The sequence below is a fragment of the Brassica rapa genome, chromosome A07, assembly GCF_000309985.2.
Source record: "Brassica rapa cultivar Chiifu-401-42 chromosome A07, CAAS_Brap_v3.01, whole genome shotgun sequence".
Taxonomy (NCBI): domain Eukaryota; kingdom Viridiplantae; phylum Streptophyta; class Magnoliopsida; order Brassicales; family Brassicaceae; genus Brassica; species Brassica rapa.
In genome coordinates, this window is record NC_024801.2 from 17,267,562 (window position 1) to 17,294,400 (window position 26,839).

A 26,839-nucleotide genomic window follows, 5' to 3' on the forward strand; every position below is an offset into this window, starting at 1 on the left:
TGGAAAATTCGTATCATACATTAGATTTTGTATATAGTATTGGACCTCAGATATAAGGTTGCAAACTAAAAGGCCATCAATGTTGAAATGATGATTTTTTTAAGCCTATTGTATTTACTATTAGACTTGAGTTACATATAATGAAAATTTGTTCATAGAAGAAAAAACATGATATATTATTCTCTTGTTAAAAATTAACCGACTTTTAAAGTCATTGGAGGCATCTGTGTATATAAATTCATTCATATATTATATTTCTATGTTGACTATAAATCATGCCATAAAGCTTAACCAACTTTTTCCCCAAGTAATATAAGATTCTTCGTTTAAAAGATTATAGATTCATCGTATAATAATAGTTGCAATTACGCACATATAGTAAGTTTCCTTTACAAAAAAATAAAAAGGATCGTCCATTTCAGTATGGAATTACTGAAATGATCTTTGGATTCTAAACACTCGCTCGAAACCGATAAATAGTAATCAACAAATTTTCTATCCTCATTTTACAGTGGACTCCCTTATCAATACTAATTCACGTACATGAAACCCTCAAGTGATCCAGGATTTAGTGGTTCCGGAGGATGCAAAAATTATAGAAAATATACCTTTGAATCGGCGCAAAATCATCGATAAAGATGGATGGCACTTCACCAAAAATGAAAAATATACGGTTAAATCTGATTATCAGGTGAAAAAATATATCGATATATAGAGAAGTCGCTTCCGATTTACGGTCTAGATGTGACTGTTCTTAAGATTTTTTGCTGGAAAATAAAGTGTCCACCTAAAATTAAGCATTTTATGGTAAATAATATCATGATGTATCTCAGTAAAGGACAGTCTTCGGACGAGAGGAATTCAAGGGGATACACAATGTTCACGATGTGGCGCAGAAGTGGAATCAATAAATCATGTATTCTTTGAATGTCCCCGGCAGTCCAAATTTGGTCTCTCTCTCAGATTCCATCGAATATAATTATATTTCCTACACAATCGATTTTTGCGAATATGGATCATCTGTTTTGGAGGGTGTCCCCGACAGAGGCTAGTCATTAGTTTGCTTGGATTCTATGGTACATTTAGAAATGTCGAAATAATATGGTTTTCAGCAATATCAATACTGATCCCAGAGATATTCTGCAGTTGGGATGGAGGCTCAAAAAAACTCTTTCACAACAGGTAGCCACACACATGGAAGAAAACTCAGATATTTTACCTAACATTTCGGGTTGATGGTGCTTTACGGATGGATTTTGGAAAGACAATGATCCTTTCTTAGAAAATGGTTGGTAAAGTACTTTAGAAGGTTTCGACGGACTGATGTGAGCAAGGAATACGAGAGCCTGTCTTCTCTCCTCTTCATTCAGAGCTGGAAACCCTTATTTGGGCAATGGAAAATATGAAGAATTTAAAACAATTTCATGTGACGGTTGTAACATATTGTTTTCAATTGGTGAAAATGGTTTCTGAACTAGCAGAATGGCATGCATTCGCAACTTACCTAGAAGAGATTCAACATTTGAAAGAGAGTTTTAATCACTCGGAGATTATCCATATATCAAGAATGCATAATACAAGAGCGGAGAGTCTGGCATGCAGTGCGAGGAAACAACCGTCTTTCGTCGTTCATATGTATTCTGAGTTACCAATGTGGTTTGCAGAGTCTTAATTGAGTATGTTATGTTGATGACAAAAAAAAAAAGAATAAGACAACAAATAACACCAGTAAATATCATATAGTATTGCCTTTGGTGTATAATGATATACTTAGAATATCTTATATGCAAAAATATTAAAATTGAATATAAGTGTTTCAAAAAAAAAAAATCTTATATGCAAAAATGTTAAAATTATCGGACTGATTCAATATTTAACTGGTTTATAAAATAACCGGTGGTTTGGTATTCTCTGTTGAGATCTGCATTTTGCACAGGGTGAAAAATATTTAAACACACATTGTTACAGAAAAAACTTATTGGACCACTTTGGTGGGGCCAGGACACTCAGTTATAAAAAAAAACTAACGATGTAATTTGTTATCAATACTATTAAAAGGGAAGGAGTGTTAAAAAATCTACCTATGAAAGTTGTTTGGACCATTTCATTTAATTCATTATTTTTTTGTCTTACCTTAAATATAGACTAACAATATGTTACCATATATTTCTCTAACAATAATTTATTCAAATCCTTTATTTATCCAAATCTCACTCCTAAATCCTAATCATTACTATTACTATATTTACCATTTTGATTTTTAATCGTAAAAGCATTGAAACTAATGTTTTATATTATCAATTTTACTATATAATATATAATTTAAACTATATTATAATTTTACTATCAATTTTATCGTTTTATAGAAGTTACACGACATATACGTGTACATTCTTTTTTTTTTTTTTTTTGTCAGCAACAAAACAGACTCATATAGACTCTGCGAACCATCCCGGTAACTCTGCATCCATATGAACGACAAACGACGGTTGTTTCCTTGCACTGCGTGCTAGACTGTCCGCCTTTGAGTTCTGTGTCCGTGGTATATGAATGATCTCTGAGCTGTTGAAACTTCTCTTTAAGAACTTTATGTCTTCCAAATAGCTTGCAAAGGCTGGCCACTCTTCTGGTTCCGAAACCATCTTCACCAATTGAGCACAATCCGTTGCAAAAGTAACACAAGACTGTCGAAGATTCCTCATGCATTCCATTGCCCATATGAGAGCCTCTATCTACGTGTACATTCTAACTACCTCTTTCCTTTATAATAAAGTAATCATATCATATATAATTTTTCTCACTAAAATTTCATATCATATACAGAGAAACCTCTATAAATTAATAATGTTGGGACTACACCAAAACTATTATTTTTTAATTAATTTATAGAGATATTAATTTATCGATATACTAATTGAACCAAAAACTCAATTTGGGACTATAAAATTATATTATTTTATAAAAAATTTTAGTGTATATTAATTTATAGAGTATTAATTTATAGAGTATTAATTTATAGAATATTAATTTATAGAGTATTAATTTAAAGAGGTTATATTGTACTAAACTTTCAACCGTCTATAGTTTGATAGATAATTTTCATATTTAAAAATGAGTTTTCTGAATATTCATGTTACATTCACAAAAAAGTAGAAATTCTTTGGTTCTATTAAAGCTAAACCCGACTTCACGATATAAGTATTCATTATTAACGATTTTGAAAATTATTGGTTTAAATATTATACTTTTATATACTTTTCGCTTAAAAACGAATCAATACTATTAAAATAGAAAGTCTTAAAAAATCTAATATAAAAAAGTTGTTGGAGTCATGTATAACTTTTTTCTTTCTTTTTGGAAATACCATTAATCATTATACTAATTATAGCCATACAATATTTTAAATATTTTTAACAGATCCTAATATTATTTCTTATGATACCTTTACTCAGAAAAATATTTCACCAACCATGTTTTTGTACAATAACTTTAAAAATCTATATCAAAAGGTTGTTGGACCTGATATGGACGTAATGGGTTGGGTATTTAGGATTCTAAAAAAATCGAAATATCTAAAAAATCTGAAAAATATTCGAAACTCCAAACAAATGCCCAAAAAATTCAAATACCTAAAAATTCAAAATCTTATTCAAAATCTGACACGTTGAACTGAAAAATACCCAATTTTTTTTTAATTTGAAAATTTACCTGAAATCAAAAACTATAATCGTAAACCAAAAACTTAAAAAAAAATATCCATAATATCGGAAACATATTCGAAATATCCAAATATACCTAAAAAACACAACATATTTATTATCGGGTCTAGGGTAGGACCCGGACTCAAAAAAATACCTGCGGATCCAAAAAAAAACCCAATAGGTTATCTTCTCTGGACCTGACCTAAACCTATATTTTCGGGTCGGTTCGGTTTTTTTTATCCGGATATAATTCTCATACCTAAAAGAAACTTACGTAAAATTGTACGTATATAATCTCAAATAAACTAATTCGTAGATTATATAACTGTTAAAATTTATATTTTTCGATATAATAAAATTTTGTATTATAATATAATCCAAAAAAAATCTGCGCTTTTCAAGCGCGGATCAAAATCTAGTTCGGTTGTTATAAACTAAAAAATCACCATTTCAAAAAAAAAAACTTGACCCTACAAAGACATACATGCTTTAAACCAAGGGGAAAAAATCCAATACTTACAAGAGAGGCGGACTTTTGTTTATAAACGATTATGGCCTTAGGATACACAACCCATTTGCTTAGAGTTATTTTCTTTATTCATAATTATTAGGTGAGTAAATTAATATCTTAATTTAAAGCATAAATTAACGATTGTAAGTCAATTCATTAAAATCGTAAATCAATTCATTAATAATCGAATCCAATATTAATGCATATATGTTTATATATATATATATATATATATATATATATGAATGTTAGGTATATAATTCAATTACTATAACTTTTTGGTAAGTTATTAATATTCGTTTTCACAATTAATACATAATATATTTGAAATGGTATTGTTTGTCTAAACAATTATATTCACTTGATTCTCGAGTAATTTTGATATCTATTACATTATTCTAATGCATAATATTGCATAAATATTTATATTACATAATTGCAAAACAAATTACAGATTTTATTGTTACAATATAAAAATTAAAAAATTTATTTTTGTAAATAACTATTGGGGTACATCTAGAACATTCATGTATGTGCCTTTCTTAAAAAAAAATTGAACTAAAAGGGGACTTTGAACAATAAAACATTTCTAAACATAGAAAATGTTTTGCTATAAAAGAGAAATTATATAAATCTAATACGACGTCAGATTATTATATAGTGTTTAAGAAAGGATTGTGAATTATGAAAAAAATATGAGGAGTTAATGTAAAACTGACTATATGATCAATGTAAATTATATGGTTTGTTCCGTAAGCCACCACATATGGTAATTTTCATTTTCAAATTTTATAACATTCACATAGCATATTTATTTTAAATATTGAAAGTGACGAAAAACATATATACACTAATCTATTAATATATTAAATTGACACATATTACATACAGTTGTGTCTAATATATAATAAACATACATATATACTAATATCAATTTTTTTCCTTCAATATTATATACACAATAAAAAATGTTACGTGGGACAATGGTTATGCTTTCTGAAATATATATCTAATATATAAAAAACGTAAATGTAGACACCTAACAAATTTTCTTGAATAAATATTCTACATGATATATAACACGTTATGTTTCAAATGATTCGACTTTTCAAGTTTTTGATTAGTAAATTATTTATCCAAAGTATTCTATGTTTAACTATTCTCATAAATTGATTACATATATATTATCGACCTAGCTAGTAATTTGATTACTTACTATAATCTAGGATCAAACATAACTAATGTTTTTATATAGATGATAGTGATTTGATAAATACAAACATATATTTATGTGTTAACATCAGTTATATTATCGAACTATGTAAAATAATGTGTGATTGTTACAATTAATAGAACATACATTGGTTCTATTATTAATAAACCAGTTTCAATCTTTGATGAATTATGTCGATGGAAACAATTATTATGTTTTAGAAGCTATTGTATTGCATTCAATGAAAATACGCGGTCCACGCGATCGTCACGTTGTTGTTTTCCTAGTAACATAAGGAAAATTAAATAAGAGGTCCAAGGAGAGCTGTGAAAATGACACGTAAGCATGTTCCTAAAAGTTGTCATTTAAAAAATTTTGGATTAATATATAGGGAATATGTATTATAAAAAATAAGATATGTATTTGGATATTTCCCTCCAGTTCTATGATATTATATAAAAAAATTGAATGGGTCTTTTGAAGAGAAATGAATTATGGAAGTATATGATTTGAAATATACTGATGTGAACCTTTAACTAACCAATCAAACATATAAAAGGATGAGGGGAGTTCTTCATTGGTGCACAAAAATAAGTGAGTTCTTCATTGCTTGTGATAACTTATTATCATGAAACGATATGAGAATATTGCACGTATCCAACAATTAGATATTTATGTAGTATTTTGTAAAAAATGTTGAAAAGGTTTATAATATTTTCTTTCATATATAAAATTATGGTTTTGACTTTTGAGCTCTTAGAAATTACAAATTTGTAACCAACCATTGTTACTAATATGTGATGGCTCTATATGTTAACAAGTTATGTTGAAACGTAATTTAATGTTCCAAATTCGAATTCGACAGGCCTGTGTTATGAGCTGTGAGCTAACCGAAATTTGAGATTATTTTACTAAGGACGACGCCAAATAAAGAAGAGAAGAGAAGAGTAATGTATGATGTTTTATGGTAAAAGGGGATTTAGAGTTCATTTCTAAAGCGATTAAGAATACAATGTGCTGATGACGACGTGCTTTCGAACCATACTTCATCCGCAATAACTGAGAAGTTGTCGTTGTTTCTATGCCACGACCAATGTGCTCGTTTCTTGTCTATAACTCTCAATCTCCCATGTCCAAAACTCGATTCACGGAATGCCGACAACGGTGAACGAGGGTTATGAAACCTGTAAAGGTTTGGTTTATTCAGTTCACTTAGCGAATTTTTTAAAAGATACATAAACCATTGAACTGGGCAAAAAATATATATTAGATGAATAATGTGACATGACATACGTATAAGCCAGCCCTTCTCGATTGCCACCGTCACCGATGGTTATGTGCATTGGTCCACATGGGTCGGCCTTGTGGTTGTATACCGACCTCTTGCATCAGTCATAATTTGGAATCAATAGAGTAAGAAAATCTTGTTAAAAATAAGTATTTAAATGTACATAACTAAGTAACTAATCATTTAAAGTAACAAACAAATTCATTAGGTAAAAGTTTTTTTTTTCATTACGTAAAAGTTGATTTAACTTAAAACATGTGGCATGTCAATTGACAAATTCATTTGATTTAGCCGTTAAGTTTGCAGAATTATGTGATTTATAAATTTCGTTGCATTAGAATTGTATTTTCTTTTTTTTTTCTTTTTTTTTATAGAATTGTATTTTCAATTGAGGAAAAGGTTAACAAAGATGGTACTTACGAAACGTTCGTAGGTATGAATGTGGCCAGCAAAAACAACGTCGGCTTGAGCACGATAAAGCAAACCCTCCATGGCCTTTCTCATTTTCTCCCCTTCACCTTCATGCGCCTTGTTTGTACTGTACCATGGCGTGTGCATCACCGCCACCAACCACGGCGTTCTTTTACGGTCAATCTCCTCGCACAAAAATAATAATCTAATTTCAAGAACTAAAGAAATAGTTGAAATATTTATTTTAATGAATATTATATCTGGAAACTCAAACCAATTTCCGGAATATGTATCAATTATGTGAGTTTTGCTTGACTATTTGTAATGTTGTTAACAAATAGTGCGAACTTAATTAGACCCATATATATATGAAACATGTATTTTCCAAGTAATATATAATGTACAAGTTACCTTTCTTAAATCTTCACGGAGCCACCGGTACTGTTCAGAGTGGGAGTCATACTGGGTGTAAGAACCAATCATAACAATGTGGACACTGGCTGCATCAAAAGAGTAGTAAAGGTTGGAGTGAGAGAGGCTTTCGGCGTGAGGCATAAGCCATCGGGCATTGTATGCTTTAAAGCTTATGTGTTCTTCAATGATCCGGGCAGACTCGATCTCGTGGTTTCCCTCTGTGACCATCCATGGACGAGTACTAGCCAGGTTCTCCAGGAGACGGCCAAAAGAGTCCCATAGTGGCTGGTGGTTGTCTGCGTAGGAGAGGTCACCGGGAAGTAGGAAGACATCGAAGTCCCGTTTTGTAATCTGATCTAATGTTTTCACCGTCCACTCAGTTTGCCCAAGGTCACCTTCAATTTCAGAACAAAAACTTGTCTTGCGTAAGTACACTAGCTAGAAACCCGCTTCTTAAAATGCATGAACCAAAATCAAGCATATATAAAATAAAGATGTCAAAAATATATCAATCTCTATCCAAGCTATCATTGATGGTGTGTTTCATGAGTTGAATTCAACTCAACAAATGTATTATCTATAATTCAAACGAGATAAATTATTTGAGGTCGTGGTTTGTCGTTTGTGTTATTGTTTGTTGCGTAACCACTTGTATTCAAGTGCACATAATGTATGGGACTTATTCTTAGGTCCACCCCCTAGGGTGAACCTCTAGGTTCACCAACCAATAAGATTGTCTTATTTTATATTTGATATCTTTTAAAAAAGGAAACAAAATATTGTCAAATTATATTATGTTTTTAAAATTAAAAGGTAAAAAAAATAATAATAATTACAAAAAAAAATATTTTACGTCGTCAGCATAACATTAAACCCTAAACCCTAAATTCTAATCCCTAAACCCTTAATCCTAAATCCTAAACCCTTGGATAAACCCTAAACTCTAGGATAAATCCTAAACTCTAGGATTAATCCTTAACTCTAAATCAAAATCACTATACACTAAAACATTCAAGCGTTTAGGGTTTAAGGTTTTAGTCGTTTTTTATTTAGAGTTTAGAATTTATCCAAGGGTTTAGGGTTTATCCAAGGGTTTAGGGTTTACCCAAGGGTTTAGAGTTTACCCAGGGGTTTAGGGTTTAGGATTTAGGGTTTAGGGATTAGGATTTAGGGTTTAGTGTTTTGTTGACAACATTAAAAATACTTTTTTTTTTAATTCTTTTTTCTGTAACTATTATCTTTTTTAACTTTTTTATTTTAAAAACATAATATAATTTGAGAATATTTTGTTTCTTTTTTTAAAAGATATCAAATTTGAAATAATGAAATCCTATTGGTTGGTGAACCTAGAAGTTCACCCTAGGAGGTGAACCCAAGAATGACTCAATGTATGGTGTTGAGAGAAAAAAATGATTTAAATTATTTAATACTGATACATCTCAAAATAGTTATGAATTAATATGTTTGATATGCAAATGATTTTTTTGTTACGATTGAGTTAACTAAACTAATGTAATGATTAATAGATTATCTATAATACATCTAAGTTAATGAGTAAAGTTACGATTATTGTATGAGGCAGCCATGCATTAGGAATCAAAATCATGCATGTAAATCATTGATTGTATGATCGTTGGAAACAAATCTCAACTCAACCACAATACTAAATATTGGAACCAAAGGCAATTCATGCACGTATAAATCCATTTCAAAACCCCTAGAAATATTTATAACCGGCGACTAAAAAGAAAAAAGTAAGTCTATGTTTAACTTTAAGCTTGGGATTTTGGCGTATACTTCAAACTCCAACGGGGAAGTTGTGGACATGTATAAAAAGTGGAATACAAGTAACGTCCTGCATGGTTTGCGTGTTATTGCATAAACATATATTGTCCAGTTTTAATTAATATCTTTTAATAAGCATAAAGTTTTTAATATATATGGTTACACATGGGAAAATTCCGGTGGGCTAATGTCGTATATTTTTTTTCTTCAAATTTGGTTGTCTTTTTAGGACTATATGGACCCATATTTGGTGAACGACAGTAAATCTTGTATATCTAATCCTATTTTTATTTCTTAATAAATAACTAAAATTAGCCAAACTAAGTTAGCCAGCTAGAGCATGACTGAACAAACCAACTTTATCATTTGGTTCCGAGTTTTATAGTCAATTTTTAAACGTTTGCCGTCCTATCAAAGAACTTTGGCAGCTAAGATCATTTTTGTCAAAAACATGTTTAAAATGTAAAGGTACCATCTCTCGATGTAGCCTTGAACTTATATAGGAATTTAGACCTTCCGTAAAATAAATGACATGAAAATGAGATAGTGAAGAAAAGAGAGTTAATGAAGGGGCTACTTACCAGCAACGGCAAACTCGACTGGAAAAGTGGACGGAGGAGTTCTGAAAGAAAACTCTTTACCATGGCCACCGCAGCGGTAATAGTAAGTGGTGCTTGGCTGAAGAGGACCAATCTTGACATGGTGGATCTTGCCGGAGCTGTAGAAGAAGAATCTATATGAAGTGGATTCTCCAATTGTTTTTCTGTCGTACTTTTTTGGGCTTTTACCGTACTCCACCATCGATGCAACGTTCACGTCGTCCGTTATGTATGTTACTCTCATGTGATCCTTACCCGCCAATGATACATGCACCTACATAATTTATAATCAAGATTAACTAATATGACTTAAATATATTTTTGTGTGTTAACAATCAATTGAACTGTGATAGATTAAATACATGATAAGATTGTTACAAAAATACATTGTCTTATGGAGTACGCATCTCACACTCAGGGTAATGAAATTTTAACAGGAACTAAGACATTTAAATAGACCTGTTGAGGATAGAAGTTTGGATGGCCGTGAGAGACGATGAAGTCTGCACGAGGCGGTGGGCGGGTGTAATTCGAATCATGATTATATGCTTGAGATACAAACGGAGAGAGGAAGAAGATACTGAAGCTAAGAAAGAGATCAAAGATTTTCATCTTCTTTTCAAAGAGTTTAAGGTGAATATGACGGTGAACAAGATCTGATGAATTATTTAAATACTGACGAGATGTGGATGTCTCAAGTTTGTTTATACAACTCGTCAAGCCACTCGTTTCGTTTTTCTTGTTTTTTTTTTCTTTCTTGTTTAGAGTTTTGCTTGCAGCTTTCTTTTATCTTCCAATATTGTTTAGCAGTAATTAAAAAAAAAATCAAAGCCAATTTCTTTTTTTTTTGAAAGAATGTTAAATTTTATTCAAATAAAAAAAAACTTTTTACAGAGTTTCCACTGCTTCATTTCTACAAATGTGAAAAAAACATAACTCTATAAATTGATAGCTATTTTGCTCCTCCATTAGCTTCATGTTTTCCTCCATCTCTTCTCCTTATCGAAGTGATTCTATTCCTTATCAATTTGTCAAGCTTTGCGATCAGAAAGGAAGGAGGTTGAGAAGACTCGCCAACTCTTCTTCTATTTCTCTCCTGCCAAAGAGCATGAGCCACTGCTTGAAAACAATATCTCAATAGAAAAGTCTTAACTCTTCCATTTAGACCATTCACTACACCTTGAATCACACTATTCCATTGATAAGACCAATTAGATTTTAACAAAATTTAGGTTTTCGGGGTTTATAAAATTCAAAACCTAAAATATCATAAAACAAAAAAGAGCAATGTATATTTTTATGTTGGCTAGTTCAACCCATATTATTTTTGATTGGTTCCGTTTAGATTTTCAAATTTGATTTTTGTAAGGATTGGTCCTGAGATTTTGGGAGGAATTGGAAGCATTTTAAAAAAAAATTGATAAAAATTTCTTTTACAAATTTGAGAATCTTCTTAAAAAAATTTGAAATCCTATATGAATGTTTTACTTGGTTATGTCCAAGTCCAGTCCTGATTTTTGTTCTCATTCCTTGTTTTTTTTTTCAGCTTTCCATCTACAATAAATCAAGTGGTGGTCAGATGAGCCGATTCCCTGAGGAGCATTTCTGTCTGGTCGAGTCTGATCTATATAGGAAAAAATATAGTCTCTGATCTTTGCTTGTTTTGTTAACGTGTCAACCCGACCATTCTACTTCGAGAAAAATGAGACATGCTCACATTCTCGAAATCCTCCTGTAATCTCTGGAACACATCGATCTTTGTGTGAATGTTGGCCAATCCACCGGGTTTGTAGTCATGTCCACTAGGTCCGAGCAGTCCATCTCGAACCGTATCGAGGTTATCCTCCTTTCTCTCATACATAAGGTTAGCTAAAGTAAACCTTACATCTCAGCATGCAAAACTGAGAGACTCATGTTGCACGCCTGTAATCCGAAATATTGAGAACTCATTTGATCCTTAAGACTCCACCCTAAGCCACTGACACTGCCATTATCGATCCATGACGCATCAACTTGACATATAAGGATTCAGGGTATCCAAGGGAGCATTGTTTCAATCTATGTAGTAGGAGGATCGTCATGATCCTTATTTGCTTCCTCCTTTTCGTTAGCCTTCCTCTAACACTCTGCTTCAATACACGCGTGTTAGAGAGTGTCAATCGGGGATACGATTTTTCTATTAAAGAGTGTCATTCCTCGCCTTGCAAATATACCAACAAATCCATGGAAATGTATCGAAATGTGGTTTCAGTGGAACCACCTCTTTTCTCTTCCAAAACAGAAAGTTCATGCATTTGTATATAGATGTATTCGGGAAGTAACCAGTAAGGAACATTTAGTCCGATAAAGTCTAAACTTGTTTGGTTGGAAAGCATTCAAAACGAATGGAGTTATTTGTAAATAATCAAATAAAACCAAAATTTAACATTTAGAAAGGATAAAGAGAAACATGAAGAGAAAGAAGAGAGATAAAGTAATTTTACTTTTATTTCTAATACTGGATAATTATGGTATTACAATTATGAAAAATATTACAGACGATTCTACAGCCGACAATTTAACTTGTCTTATGAAGATTCACATTTTGAATGCATCACCTGAATTGCTCTATGAGATCTATGTTTGACATATTTCTTGCACCATGCTGCATATCTCTGACTTGTTCGTTTTTGGCTCAGTGACTTGAGTAATTTTAGTTACTTTGGCGAATTCGGGTAATTTTGGCTCAGTGACTTGTTCGTTTTTAACATCTTAGTGATCTTTTCACACCTATGATTCTGTGCTGAAGATTTTTTCCTTTTGCGGTAACAGCTTTGGATAACAGCACATACACACGTGTTTCCCGTTTACTATTCTTAGCCATTTATTTTATTTATCATTTGAAAAATCTTGACTGAAAATAAACATAAATTTACGGAGACGACAAAGAAGAACAAATCCATTAAAATTCCTTTTTTCAATTTATTAACTCATAAGATTCATGCATCTATAGAAATTACAATAACAATAGATAAACCTTCCTTCTCTTCCTTAACTCAAAAGCCTCTCTCTCTTTCTCTCTCTCTCTCTCCTCCTAACACTGTTCACTTACTTCACCAATCAATAAAGCATCATCCTCCATTTCACGAGATCTTCTTCTTCTCTTCAATCTAGGGTTTCCAGATCTCAATCTCTACCTTGAATCCGTTCCTCAACCATGAATCAGGAGAAGCTAGGGTTCTTCACCCTCTCGTTTCTTCTGATCCTGAGTCCAGCGCTCTGTAGATTCGTCGTGGAGAAGAACAACCTCAAAGTCACATCACCGGACTCCATCAAAGGTATTTACGAATGTGCCATTGGGAACTTCGGAGTTCCTCAGTACGGTGGTACTTTAGTCGGCACCGTTGCATATCCCAGATCGAATCAGAAAGCTTGTAAAAGCTACAACGATTTCGACATCTCCTTCAAATCTAAGCCCGGGGGCTTACCCACTTTTGTTCTCATCGATCGTGGAGGTTCGATGATCTAAACCATTTAATTGGATTGCTCAGTTAGGTTCATAGTATGTGGGAATGATTCAGTTTTTGGTTATAGAATGTGGAAAAGATTCTGTTTTTGCTTATATTATGAGGAAGAGGTTCAATTTTTGGTTATAGTATGTGGAAAAGATTCAATTTTTGATTATGGTGTGCGGACGATATTCAATTTTTGGTTATAGTATATGAAAAAGATTCAATTTTGGTTATAGTATGTGGAAATGATTCATTTTTTTGGTTATAGTATGCGGAAAATATTCAATTTTTGGTTATAGTATATGAAAAAGATTCAATTTTGGTTATAGTATGTGGAAATGATTCATTTTTTTGGTTATAGTTTGTGGAAAAAAATTCAATTTTTGGTTATAGTATATGAACAAGATTCAATTTTGGTTATAGTATGTGGAAATGATTCATTTTTTGGTTATAGTATGTGGAAATGATTCATTTTTTTATTATAATATGTGGAAAAAGTTCAATTTTTTTGATTATATTTTTCTGGAAAAGATTCAAACTCTGGTTATAGTATTTTGAATAATATTCAGTTTTTGGTTATGTTTTCTGTAAAAGATTCAATTTTTGGTTATAATATGTGGAAAAGATTTGAATTTTGGAACTGAATGTGAGTTTGTTATTGTGAACACAGACTGTTTCTTTACTTTGAAAGCATGGATAGCTCAACAAGCTGGAGCAGCAGCGATTCTTGTTGCTGACAACAAAGCAGAGCCCTTGATCACAATGGATACACCTGAAGAAGATAAATCCGATGCGGATTATCTTCAAAATATTACCATTCCTTCAGCTCTCATCACCAAGTCTTTGGGAGACAGTATAAAGTCTGCTCTCTCCGGTGGGGACATGGTGAACATGAAGCTGGACTGGACTGAGTCTGTTCCTCATCCCGATGAGCGTGTGGAATACGAGCTCTGGACCAACAGCAACGACCAGTGTGGGAAGAAGTGTGATACTCAGATTGAGTTTCTCAAGAATTTCAAAGGAGCTGCTCAGATTCTTGAGAAAGGAGGGCATACTCAGTTCACGCCGCACTACATCACCTGGTACTGCCCTGAGGCTTTTACGCTGAGTAAACAGTGCAAGTCTCAGTGTATCAACCATGGAAGATACTGTGCGCCTGATCCTGAGCAGGATTTTACTAAAGGGTATGATGGGAAAGATGTTGTCGTTCAGAATCTACGCCAGGCTTGCGTGTATAGAGTCATGAACGAGACTGGTAAGCCGTGGGTCTGGTGGGACTATGTGACTGACTTCGCCATCCGGTGTCCGATGAAGGATAAGAAGTACACAAAGGAGTGCGCAGACGAAATTATCAAGTCACTTGGTGAATATAATGCTTCATTACTCATTGGCCTTTGCTCCTGTGTTATTATTTCATTATATGTGCCTGTTGAAGCCTAATATTTGAGCAAAGGATCTTTTGTTACTTTCAAGTTTGTGCATTTCATTGTATGTATCAGTTGGCTGAATTTTGAATTTTCTTTCTGTTATTATTTCAGACATTGATCTCAAGAAGGTGGACAAGTGTATCGGAGACCCTGACGCAGATGTGGAGAACCCAGTTCTTAAAGCAGAGCAGGAGTCCCAGGTTTGTCTTTTAAATCTTGGTGTTTTGAAGCTCTCAATTCCGTTTTGTGATGTTCATGAAATGAGTTTGTTTCAGATTGGCAAAGGTTCCCGTGGAGACGTGACTATACTCCCAACTCTTGTCGTGAACAACAGACAATACAGAGGTATTAGAGAACAACTGACTTGTCAGAGTTACCTTTTTTTCTGCAGCATCTCACGTTTTCTTTGCTAACTCAAATATTTTTTCATGGGATTAGGTAAATTGGAAAAAGGGGCTGTGCTGAAAGCTATGTGTTCAGGTTTTGAAGAGTCAACAGAACCAGCTATATGTCTAACTGAAGGTCCGGTCCTATATTCTCCATTGACATTCACAACTCTCTTTGTCATTTTCAGATATCACATTTTATCTTGATATACAGATATTAAAGTTTTGGTGACTTCTTGCATTTGTAGTTCTCCTTAGTGTTTTACATGTTTTGAGATACGTTTCCTGGTTTTTGCAGATTTAAACACTAATGAATGTTTGGAAAACAATGGTGGGTGCTGGCAAGACAAAGCTGCCAACATAACTGCATGCCGGGTAACGTTTGGGCTTGCTAGTTTTATCTCTCTTTCTATATATATATATTTTTTTTTGGTTTTGGTGCTGCAACTAAGACTGATTAGATTTGATCTGAATCTGCAATTTAGGATACTTTTAGGGGAAGACTGTGTGAGTGCCCTACTGTTCAAGGTGTTAAATTTTCTGGTGACGGCTACACTCACTGCAAAGGTATATCAGTTTAATCTCCCTGTAGGCAGCTTGACATATTATGTGTGGAACAACCGGATGCAAAATAATGGCATATCCTCTGGCATTGTTATTTTATTCCACAAGTATTTTGCTTTAAAGTTGAAGGAAATTTAGCCATATAACTGAGTGGACAAGTGAAGCAATGTTCTAAGTTGCTTTAAATGCCGTTCTACCCTTTTTCGTAAAACAGAAGTCCTCTTACTATAATTTTCTTGTATCCGATGCTCTCAACGTTGTTTCACTTGGCAGCCTCTGGAGCTTTGCATTGTGGCATCAACAATGGAGGATGCTGGAGAGAAACCAGAGGCAGCTACACTTACTCTGCTTGCGTAGTAAGTATTTCGTCTTCTACATCAATGTTCAGTTTATGAACAATCGTCTTCTTAATCTAAAGTAGAACTTTTTTTTTTTTAATTTTTGAAATGGATATTTCAGGATGATCATTCAAATGGTTGCAAATGCCCACTTGGGTTCAAGGGCGATGGAGTAAAGAGCTGTGAAGGTACTTGTTAATAAATATTTACTAGCATCTATAATCATGCGGTTTAATTGCATATAGGACTAGCCATGTGTGAGTGAGTGTTACCAAGTACAATTTGTAAACATATACATCCGTAGAAGTGGCGTATATGTGCATAGTCCTAATATATACACTAAGATGTTTAGGAAAATTCAAGATGGTAAATGTATTGTATTGATTGAATGTGTTAGATGTGGACGAGTGCAAAGAAAAAAAGGTTTGCCAGTGCCCAGAGTGTAAATGTAAAAACACATGGGGAAGTTATGAATGCAGCTGCAAGAATGGTTTGCTCTACATGCGTGAACACGACACTTGCATTGGTAAACAAAAGACATCTCTTCCTTTGCTCTTATAATGCCCATAATTAATGTGGAGTCATTAATCAGACTTTATGTTTCTGGTTTTGAATGTGAAAGGTTCAAACAAAGTTGGAACGACAAAGCTCAGCTGGAGCTTTTTGTGGTTTCTTATAATCGCAGTGGGTGTTGCAGGTCTTTCCGGATATGCCGCCTACAAATACAGGATCAGGGTATGTTTTGCTGTCTTTACCATAATACATATATTATGGAGATTTTGCCATGTAGATAAAGATGTTTGAAGTAACAAAAAGAAAACAATGGTGCAGAGATACATGGATGCGGAAATAAGAGGGATCATGGCACAGTACATGCCTTTGGAAAGCCAGCCCAATCCACGTGGTCCGCATATGGATATATGAGTGAAGTTATCAACACAAAACCAAGAGACTCTCTTATCTGTAGGAAGCTTCTTCTATGTTTCTATGTAAATGAATGTATAAGACTCTGAGAAAAGCCACACAAGAAATAACTAAGTGTGTCTGCACTTGTTGTAAGGGATGTGGATTTGCAGATGGAATCCCGCTTTTATCTGCATTACTCTTGCAATGTATAATAAGAAATAAATAAGTAGTTGAGTTACGTTTATTTACTATTGAAACTGTGCTTGATGTTTATACTTACTCCAGTTCCACTCTGTTTCTCAATCCGTTCTTTCACTTGCATTTATGATTCTTGGATAAGCCTGTGCGCTTCTTTGTAAGCTCCTCCTGGGTGTTAATCTCGTCCTCCATTACTGCAATCTCCTGTTAGGAACAGAACAGAGCAGACCAGAAACTGACCAAGACAATGTGTGTTTTGGAGTCTCACATTGTTGGGTCTGAACGTGAACCAGAAACTAACCTTCCTGAGACTTTCAGCAATTGCGGGAACGTGATCTTCTCGCTTCAATCCAATAAAATAAAGCTGAAGCTTCCATGAAATCTCTGGCGTGACGCTGAACATCAACTGCAGTGTTCAGCGAGAGGATATAAATATCACAAATGCATCATCATTGATCAGCGGGCAAGCTCGATGATCATCGATAGGATCAATGCTTTATGTTATGATCCTTCTCTCTTTTTTTTTTTTTTTGGTCAACAAAATTTGCATTACTAAAAAGGAAAATAGGGGTTTAGCCCATAGGGTGGCCCATTACATGGTTTGGATTTCTGAGAATGTATTTTGCTAAGGCATCAGCCTGCCCATTCTCAGCCCTTGGAAGATAGAAAAAGTCTAGATCGACAAACAGAGAAAAGAAAACTTCGATATCATTCAAGATGCCATAGATCGACAAACAGAGAAAAGAAAGACATTCCCATATATCAAACTAAAACTTCATTAATAAATGGCAAACACTTACTATAATCATTTATGTCCATTATGAATGCAATAACTCATTTCTTTGAGTTGTTGTGCTAGTAGCATCAGCTAGTACTTCCATGTCAACAGTAATTGTTTATATTTCATTGTATACATGCAATAATAATAACTCTTGCGGTTTGTTCTGTAATAACATGAACCTCTGAAACTTTTCAAACTGCGGCCGAGTCTAAAATTAATGAATCTGATGCTAGTAGATACCATTTACGAGTGAAAAGAAAAACTTTTACACAAAACACATCTCATTATTTTCCTTCTGCATCACATCATCCAGGTGAAAAGAAAAAAACAACTAAAACTTTAGATAGATAAAACTCGCACGTTAACCAAGTCACATAAGATTACGATTAAACTGCTAAGAACAAGGAAAACATATGATCAGACATCAATCCTCCCGGTCGGAGACAGTGCGCTGCTCCGGTTTCTAGGAGACAAGTTAACAAACTCCAAAGCCTGTGTTCTGAGCTGAACAGGATAATCAGCTGCACAACCGATCCTTGGACCAGCTCCTGTCGACCATTTCAGCATTAACTGATGACCCAACTGTAAAGATTTCGACTGTTTCTTGGAGTTGATCCTTTGTAAGATTGCTTTCTGTGGAACGTCAGCTTTTGGGCTTTCAAGCCCACCTGAGAGGGTTCTCTGGTAACTACTCCGTTTGATCTCCTCAAGTGTTCCGTTGCCGTTTTCATCCGTTTCAGCCTCTGCGTGGGATGGCGTTGGCTCCTCTTTCTTTAAAGACTTGGTCCCATCTCCATTGGATTTAAAGTAATCATCGTAGTTGTCGGAATCTTCACTAGCTTTGTGCACCTACACAGACAAAAGTAACTATATTATTAGCTCTCAAGTAGTCTCTTCTCATATCAGTCGGTAATCAAGATTTGATTCGTGTAAGGTTGAGTAGAACAAGAGTTTACCTCAACACCGTCTAGATTCACTGCGTTCTCTCTGAGAAACGAGAGAAATGTGTCAAGGCTATCATCTGATGGCTTGTAATGACCACTGTATGCAGAGATTGTCTGAAAAAAATGCAAGAAGACAACGGAGACATATCAATTAGAAAAACATAACAAAGGCAGACACAAGGCCAGAGATTTTGGGGGATATAAGCAATTTAATAAGGATCTTAATAAAAAACCTTTTTTAACAATTTTGGAGGCATATGTTTATATAAATTATATGTTTTAAAATTTGAAAGCCATAGGCCAATGTGTCATTTGTCTATGTCCAAGACAGGCTCTGCCGCAGACATAACTTAAGTTGCAGACTTGGTAAATTACCTTGAGAACTCCATTGTCAACAACCACCCTCCCTGCGGCTAGTGTTGCTCCTCCGGCCAAAAAGCTTGAGTGATGGAACCTTCCTTTCTTCTTCTGAAGTAGACATAAACCAAAAACTATTAACAATCTTCTTCAATTACAATTATCAAGTTATACAAGGATAAACCGGTTTTCAAGAAGACCTACCAGACCGGCATATAGTTTCTTGAAAGTACTCATAACAAAGATCCACTTTGTCCCCTCAGATCCGTGCATGGTGTGTAGAAACTGTCCGGTTAACTTGTGAACAATCTTCCCTTCAACGATCTCATACTCATACTCTTCCCTCTCTTGCTGATAATGAGAAAAGATTCACATGAAAAATAGCCAAAATATGTTAAATAAATAATTGACAGGAAAAGTATGGCACATACAGGTCCAAGATATCTGATGCATTGCTGCTTAAGCTTCGACCTTGGACATTCTACAAGATCCAGATCTTTCCCTTCTCCAACATCCAACCTGCAAGAAACCGATATTTCACATTCAGATAAGATTTGTTTTTTCGTGATCAAGAAAACAAAATGAACCTTAGATAGTCATGGTGGATTTTGATTGTATATGTTAGAACCAAAAAACAAAATCAATAAATGGTTTACATAAACGAAAACAAATGGTTTATATAAACCGGAAAACAAAAATTACAATTTTTTTGTTAAATAGATATATTGTCAACAAGAGAATAGTCTCGCGCTTTAAAAGTGCTGATGAAAATCTAGTTTAAGTTAAAGGTTAACATACCAGTAGAAAAATGGCTGACCAGCATCAGCTTTGCACCACACTTCATAGTACAAATGAAGGTTGTGTCCATACCGGTGCCTAGGATCAATCTGATTATAAAAGTTTCATGTTGTTAGTCTTCTTGTTACACCAAAAAATCAATTAATCTAAATATTAACAACAAACAAAAAGAAGAAAAAAGTAATTACAGCTTCAATCCAATGCTGAAAGGCCAATTTCTGAGCTTTGTCGACTATGGACAGACCCTTCCCCACCTAACCACAAGATTACAAAAACCTTTAAACCAACTGGATTATTTTTCTTACAATAATATTTTTTTTGTAAATTTTCATCTTGACATATATATATATATATATATATATTTTTTTTTTAATATTTTCTTACAATAATACATTTATTTGAGAAATTTTATCTTAACGTTTTTTTTAAAAATAGTTTTCTTACAATAATATTTGGTTGAGAAAAATTTTCATCTCGTATACTTGATATTTTGCCTACAATAATACTTATTTGAGAATTTTCATCTTGACATATATTTTTTGTTTTCTTACAATAATACATTTTTGAAATTGGTTTACAATAATACTTATTGGAAAAAAATCATCTGGACATATATATAAACAGATATTTTTTTAAAAATTGGAAATCAGATACGACTCTACTTTTTCAAAAAAAAAAAGGCCAGTACGACTCTCAAGTCTCAACGCTGAGACATTAGATAATTTTTCTTACAATAATATCTATTTCAGAACTTTTTTATATTATTAAGACAAAAAGAATAAGGCAGCAGACATACCTTAGAAGCATTCAAGCTCACACGATTCCACCTGGAAACTGCAGTTTCAGGTCTTGAGTAATCAAAGAATGAGATCGTACTATGATTTAATCTCGCATAATCCATCGCTTGCCACCTTTATTAAATCATTAACTAACATTAATCATTCAAACTAATCCCCTCCATCTGATTAAAACGTTAGTAAAGATTATTACCAGAGCTCTTCGGCGACAACCACAGAGTCCGCTAGTCTCCGGCGCGTGCGATAACTCCTGTAAACCTTCTGCACTTTCACCGCCGCCAAGCTAGAAGGCGAGTCAGGACAGGCGCCTTCAAGGGCCTCGGGGAAGTTAGCGAAAGATTCTGCTCTGCGGTCTACCGGAGAAATGAGGATCTCTCCGGCGGCGTGAGAGAACGGCGGAGACTGGAAATCAAACTTGGCGACGACCTGCATCTTCTTCCCTTCTGAGAAAACCAGACCAAACTTACTTCGATCTTTAATGTCTGAACAAGAAATGGAACTTAGATAAGATCCAAAGGGAAGACTTGTGTTTCTCTGCTATCAGTGTGTGTTGTGTGTGTATTTATTTATATAAAAATAAGTGGCTCGCCTCTAACCCCGGTCCCCGAGGACCATTTCTTTATTTTATCTTAATTATATTTTTTAAAACATTCTATCTTTTATCATTTTTTGTGATGGAAAAAGAGATCTTTTACTGTATTATATTTTGTCAAAATACTTATTTCCAATTTTCTTGTGAGAAATAGACCGGTAAGATTGTGAAATATTTGTCACCGTTGACTGGCTATTTAATATATCATCGATTTTGTGAAAAGAATGAAACCAATATAATTCACTAAAACCTAATATTTTTGTTATGTTTTAAGCCCTTGAAATTGTGTAGCTGTAGTGATTTTTCGGGGGTAAAAAGTATTTGTAGTAATGTTTCTTGACAACTTACATTTAAAATTTAAAATTTGATATTTTTTTTAACATTGAGTATATCATTGTGTAATTTCTACTACAAATTATGATAAACAGCGGTAATATAAGTGATATTGATAAACAACTGCATTGGCAAATTCATAATGAAACTCTTCCCGTAACATTTAAATCGACATGCGGTTTTACATGTAAGGCATTTTTAATAGACAGACTTTTGCTACATTACATGATCGCAACAAATGGTTTTACCTGCATTTCTCTGAAACTTTCGATAAGCTTACATCATATAATCTGCAAAAACTGAATTCTTTGGGAATCGAACTTTAAATGTAGAAACATTTATATTTTAACCACTATGCCATTGTGGTTTAAAATAAAATAATTATTTCAAAAGTTGATGTATATGAAATTAATACTCTTTTTATTTCATAATAAGTGTCATTTTAATTTTTTTTCTTGTTATAAAAAAGTGTAACTTTACAATTTTAATGCAAATTATATTTATTTTCAGTTGAAAATTAATTAAAAACTGTATTGATTTTATAAATAATTTTATTTATCTCAAATACTATTGACTAGATAAGATATAATTAAATAATATCTTACATATATTTCTCCCACTTTTTTAATATGTAGAAAATGTCAAAATAACACTTATTTAGAAACGCAGAGATTATGATTTTAATAAAATGTAGATAAAGTGGTACAATTAACTCGTAACACTGTTTACATACAGCTGGCAATGTCATAAATACACATGTCTAGCTGTCTACCAGGAGGTTAATAAGGGAACAAATAACTAACTCGTGTAACAGTGTCAGTGAATCATTCCGTATTTTGTACTATAGTAATAATATTGCTTCAAGTGGACTCCTGAAAAATATGAATTCCCGTAAGTCATAAAAGGAAAGACTAAAAAATATTATCAGGGAAAATGGAGAATATAAAGAATTTACTCAATTTCGTGATATTTAATAATAGATTGTTTTTCAATTGGCAAAAGATAGCTTCGTAACAAGAAGAGCGCTCAAAGATACTTTGAAGATTCAATGTTTCATGGAAAGCTTCACAACAGTCTAGTTAATACATGTTCTTAGATTCAAAACACAAGGACATATATTCTTACACGAGGTGCGCGCAGTCAGTTGTTCTATTTCATTTTCATGGATGATTAGTCCATTTTTTGGCTAAAAGAGTTTTAAAATGTGTTTATCAGAGAATTTGTTTACGCCAATGACAAAAAAATATTATTAGTTGAATTCCTCTTCGCATAAAAAACATGGTCATCGATCGAACATTACTAATTTATGATAAAATAGAATGTTTCATGTTGATGGTTCCTTTTCTATAAAGGTTATTCAAATGTTGATGGGGTGGAAAACAATTTGTTAATTTAAAATGGTCTTGGTACAGAATAAAGATTACATGATAAATTTTGCACCAGAAAAGCATGCATTGCTAGGCTTGAATATACATTCACTTTCTCGTATTAAAAGATTATTCTTCTGCAGTTTCAAGCATCGCACATTTTCATCATATATATGTTTGGTTCCATTTTCTTCTTTTGTGTTCTTGTCAATTTCAAACACCACCAAAAAAATAGAAAAATTACTTAAAAGATTATAGGTTAACTAACACTTTTCAAAATATACTCAATCAAGAATACTATATTCTTATAATATTTGGTTTGACTTTAATGATTACTGTTTAAAATTTAGTATTTAGTGGATCAATTGAGTATATAAAATTCCATAAATGTTTTATAAATTATTATAAAAAATTATAAATGATTTAGCAGAATTAATAAATGTGATTAAAAAACTAATTATCTTTTATGGTAAATTTGAAAAATGTTATCAAAATTATGGTAAAATTGCAATTTCCTTGATCCTACAATTGCTCTTATGTGAGTATTTAATCATAAGATAGAACACGGGTGGAGCAAACATGTAAATATAAATAAATGTAAATGAAAAATACTCACACTTGTGGAAATGAAAAAGAAAAACCTAAATTGCACTCACTAACCAAAAAAAAAATTAAATTTATCAACTAACTAAAACCAGCTTCTCTCCTCTTTTCTCTTCTTATCTCTTTTTATTATCTTTCTAAAAATCTAATTTTGGTATTTTTTTTGGTTATTTCTCAAATAACCCAAAAAAGGTTAATACAATTAGTTAGTTTTTTGGTGTAACGTATATAATTTTATTTAACGTTTTAGCAGTCACTGTTAGTATTAGCCATTCACCAACTGAGTCGTTCATAAAAAACAAAGTATTCAGTTGTCTTCATTCATTATCTTCACAAGACTTATCTTTACTTTCAAAGTATAATAAACGATCAGACCACTGTGAAAACGATCATTTAGCTAAGTACTTATAAATTAATACGAAATTCATTATGCATGATCATCATCATGAACTTGTTAATTTATATTAGAATATATCTTATTTCATGTTTTGTTAATGTTCAAAATATATTTGAGTAACAATGTATGTCTAAATGTATGTCTAAATGTATGCCTAAATGTATTTTATGTTTTGTCTATTGTCTAATATATATGACTGACCAACCAGAATCTAAACTAATTTTGAGGCATACATGATATGTTGGATTTTTTCGGGAAGGTTGGCAAAGTTGACTTTGATTATATGGTAGTTCCCATTCATTCATTTTAACATTTTAAAAATATTTCACATTCAAAGGATTTTTTGACTAAAGCCATTCAAGGGAATTGAGTTTCATTTTGTAACAAATTAGCTAAAATCGTTATTAAGAAGAAAAAGTTATATTTGGTTTGTTTTGAGTGTTATTTTTTTCTCGTATAGTCCCAATAACTAAAATTTATATATATGTAAGGTACGTAGGTTTTTCACTGAGTTGCCATGATCGGCATGTAGGAACAAATCTAGATAACTAACGAGGAAAATGATGAGATTAATTCCCGTCGTCGATCGATCGGTTGATTATTCCAATTTTATTACAAATTAATTACATAAAGTGTTGTGGTTTAGACGTTGCTGTCAAATGTGAGATTGTGGTAAGTTATAGTCGGTAGAGTACCTTGTCTGAGGTGCTAATTTAATATATTCTTCTTAATTATTCTAAGATTTCTGGATTTTAGTTAATGCGTTAGTTTGGTGTACTGATACTGTAACAAACCCGTCTAACAAATAACATGTGTTCCTATTACATGTGATATATATCATATATGATCCTATATATAATTAGATATTACCAAACAGAGAATTATATAAATAATGGACGCTAAGCATGCATGGGCCTATTTTGTTACGTTCTTCTACTGCGTCAATTATAATATAATTGATTATTGACGGATGTTGGGGAAAAAGAAATGATATATAATAGTTTGGTTGAAGAGTGAAGAAGAAACGTAGAAATTAATTGGAAGAAGCATGTGGCGCTGCTGATGCTTGACTTCTTCGTACGACCACAAAAAAGTCTCCCTCTGTTCATGTGTTTATGCGATTCACATTGTTTACCGTCTTCATGTGAGGCCAGTTCTTAAGCTCCTCTATGCTGGTGTATGGTGGTGTGTTCTTTTTTCTGTGTGTTATATTTTGCTTCCCAGCAATTCATTTAGGTATACCTAAATTATGCTCTAACACCTAAGCTTGGCAAAATTAACTTTTAGATGTAAATGACTGGTTTTTTGTGGTTATAAATCGAGTGGAATGACGGAATCGTGATCCAATTCACAAATTTATAAATGCTATGAATCACATATTTTCAACTATACATTTACAAAAAAAAAAAAAACATATTTTCAACTATTTTAAATTCTACTGCCAATCAATATGTTGACAAATCTTATAGAGTAGAATACTATTGAGTTTTTTTTTTGGCTAAAGTTAATATCATTTAAAACGAAATATGTAACTTACAAAAATGAAAACCTATAGAAATGCTTCCATTTTACCAACGGTAGATCGAATTAGTGATTTAGTGTTTGAAGTTGGTTTCATTGTGCCCCTAATTCGATATTCGTTGGGAGGGCGGGTTTACGTCATGTTTGGTATTACCAACCACTGCGCCTGACTTGGGAGATTAGTCGGGCGGGACTAGTCGGGCTTAGGGCATCTCTATCCCTACTCCATTTTTTCCTCTAAAATAGAGTAAAAGTGAATATGGAATAAGGAATGCTCAAACCCAACTCCATATCTCACTCCATAATGAAATTTACTCCATAAATGGAGTAATCTTTTTTTTTTTGTTCATCACTCCATTATGGAGTGGAAAATGGAGTAGGATTGAATCAATTTTACTCCATTTTCACTTTTACTCCATTTTGAAAGAAAAAATGGAGTTTTACATTGGAGATGCTCTTAAAGCCTTGATTACCTATCGGTTATTAAAAAGAAATGAAATGATTCCAGAGCAAAAAAAATAAAAACAGGAAAGCAATGGAGTTATGTATTTATAATATAAGATTAAATGTATACATGTAGCAATTCAATTCTAACACATAAGCATAATATGTTAATAATATATATATAATATCAAATAATTGTCTCCTAGACTCCTACTGCTGTATCCAAAATCTTCGTATTAAAAAAAAAGAAAAAAATCATCGTTCCCTATTTCTTAATATTGCAGACAGCGCTAATGAAAAAAAGTGTCTTAAAAGCAATATAGCATTTGTATTAGTCGAATCCTTTGAATTAGAATCCTCATATAATACAATATGATCAGCGCATATGGTCGTGAGCACAATGCAATAGCTGATTCCTTAGCGAAGTCAGCTCTGCATACTCTCCCGCCTTGCTTGTACTGAAGTCCCGTTTTAGATATATGAATCATTCATGTTGCCAAAAAAAAAAAGAATCAGCGCATATGGAATTTGAATATTGCTGGCATACAAAGTAGTGTCGGAAAGTATTCTCGTTCAGTTTTTTTGCTGTTTAGTGGGTTATCCAAAAGAATAAGAGGTTGAATAGTACAATTACATACGTTGCCAGGCCTAGTATAAAATTATAAGGGATTGT

At 32.8% G+C, this 26,839-nt stretch overlaps 3 protein-coding genes across 3 annotated transcripts; 1 reads left to right on the forward strand and 2 right to left on the reverse strand.

Annotated features, from left to right (window-relative positions):
* Positions 1 to 6,128: 6,128 nt before the first annotated feature.
* LOC103850263 (purple acid phosphatase 21) lies at positions 6,129 to 12,661 on the reverse strand. Its single transcript, XM_033274743.1, has 6 exons — positions 10,382 to 12,661; positions 9,905 to 10,196; positions 7,536 to 7,933; positions 7,134 to 7,307; positions 6,719 to 6,807; positions 6,129 to 6,609 (listed from the first exon to the last, which is right to left on the reverse strand). Exons 1-6 carry the CDS (start codon positions 10,532 to 10,534, stop codon positions 6,405 to 6,407), a joined length of 1,311 nt encoding a protein of 436 aa, XP_033130634.1. The 5' UTR covers positions 10,535 to 12,661; the 3' UTR covers positions 6,129 to 6,404.
* Positions 12,662 to 12,914: 253 nt separating this feature from the next.
* On the forward strand, positions 12,915 to 17,307 carry LOC103850264 (vacuolar-sorting receptor 1). The gene is made up of 12 exons (XM_009126986.3): positions 12,915 to 13,416; positions 14,084 to 14,776; positions 14,952 to 15,040; positions 15,116 to 15,185; positions 15,279 to 15,362; positions 15,525 to 15,601; positions 15,712 to 15,793; positions 16,064 to 16,146; positions 16,250 to 16,316; positions 16,526 to 16,654; positions 16,751 to 16,863; positions 16,960 to 17,307. Exons 1-12 carry the CDS (start codon positions 13,119 to 13,121, stop codon positions 17,050 to 17,052), a joined length of 1,878 nt encoding a protein of 625 aa, XP_009125234.1. The 5' UTR covers positions 12,915 to 13,118; the 3' UTR covers positions 17,053 to 17,307.
* A 920-nt stretch (positions 17,308 to 18,227) lies between these two features.
* Positions 18,228 to 21,473, reverse strand: LOC103850265 (IQ domain-containing protein IQM3). The gene is made up of 9 exons (XM_009126987.3): positions 21,103 to 21,473; positions 20,909 to 21,023; positions 20,301 to 20,366; positions 20,113 to 20,201; positions 19,746 to 19,833; positions 19,519 to 19,665; positions 19,333 to 19,425; positions 18,970 to 19,071; positions 18,228 to 18,862 (listed from the first exon to the last, which is right to left on the reverse strand). Exons 1-9 carry the CDS (start codon positions 21,339 to 21,341, stop codon positions 18,431 to 18,433), a joined length of 1,371 nt encoding a protein of 456 aa, XP_009125235.2. The 5' UTR covers positions 21,342 to 21,473; the 3' UTR covers positions 18,228 to 18,430.
* Positions 21,474 to 26,839: the final 5,366 nt, after the last annotated feature.

Bases quoted from the DNA above. Each gene is read 5' to 3' on its own strand.
- LOC103850263 (XM_033274743.1), bottom strand. From the start codon at position 10,534: ATGAAAATCTTTGATCTCTTTCTTAGCTTCAGTATCTTCTTCCTCTCT. The intron at 7,934-9,904 runs GTAAGTAGCCCC...CTGAAATTGAAG, and splicing joins AGTCGAGTTTGCCGTTGCTG to GTGACCTTGGGCAAACTGAG. The intron at 7,308-7,535 runs GTAACTTGTACA...TTGTGCGAGGAG, and splicing joins TCCGTGAAGATTTAAGAAAG to ATTGACCGTAAAAGAACGCC.
- LOC103850264 (XM_009126986.3), top strand. From the start codon at position 13,119: ATGAATCAGGAGAAGCTAGGGTTCTTCACCCTCTCGTTTCTTCTGATC. The intron at 14,777-14,951 runs GTGAATATAATG...TTATTATTTCAG, and splicing joins CGAAATTATCAAGTCACTTG to ACATTGATCTCAAGAAGGTG. The intron at 16,317-16,525 runs GTACTTGTTAAT...TGAATGTGTTAG, and splicing joins TGGAGTAAAGAGCTGTGAAG to ATGTGGACGAGTGCAAAGAA.
- LOC103850265 (XM_009126987.3), bottom strand. From the start codon at position 21,341: ATGCAGGTCGTCGCCAAGTTTGATTTCCAGTCTCCGCCGTTCTCTCAC. The intron at 20,202-20,300 runs GTAATTACTTTT...TTTTATAATCAG, and splicing joins TTCAGCATTGGATTGAAGCT to ATTGATCCTAGGCACCGGTA. The intron at 19,072-19,332 runs GTAATTTACCAA...CATTTTTTTCAG, and splicing joins TTGACAATGGAGTTCTCAAG to ACAATCTCTGCATACAGTGG.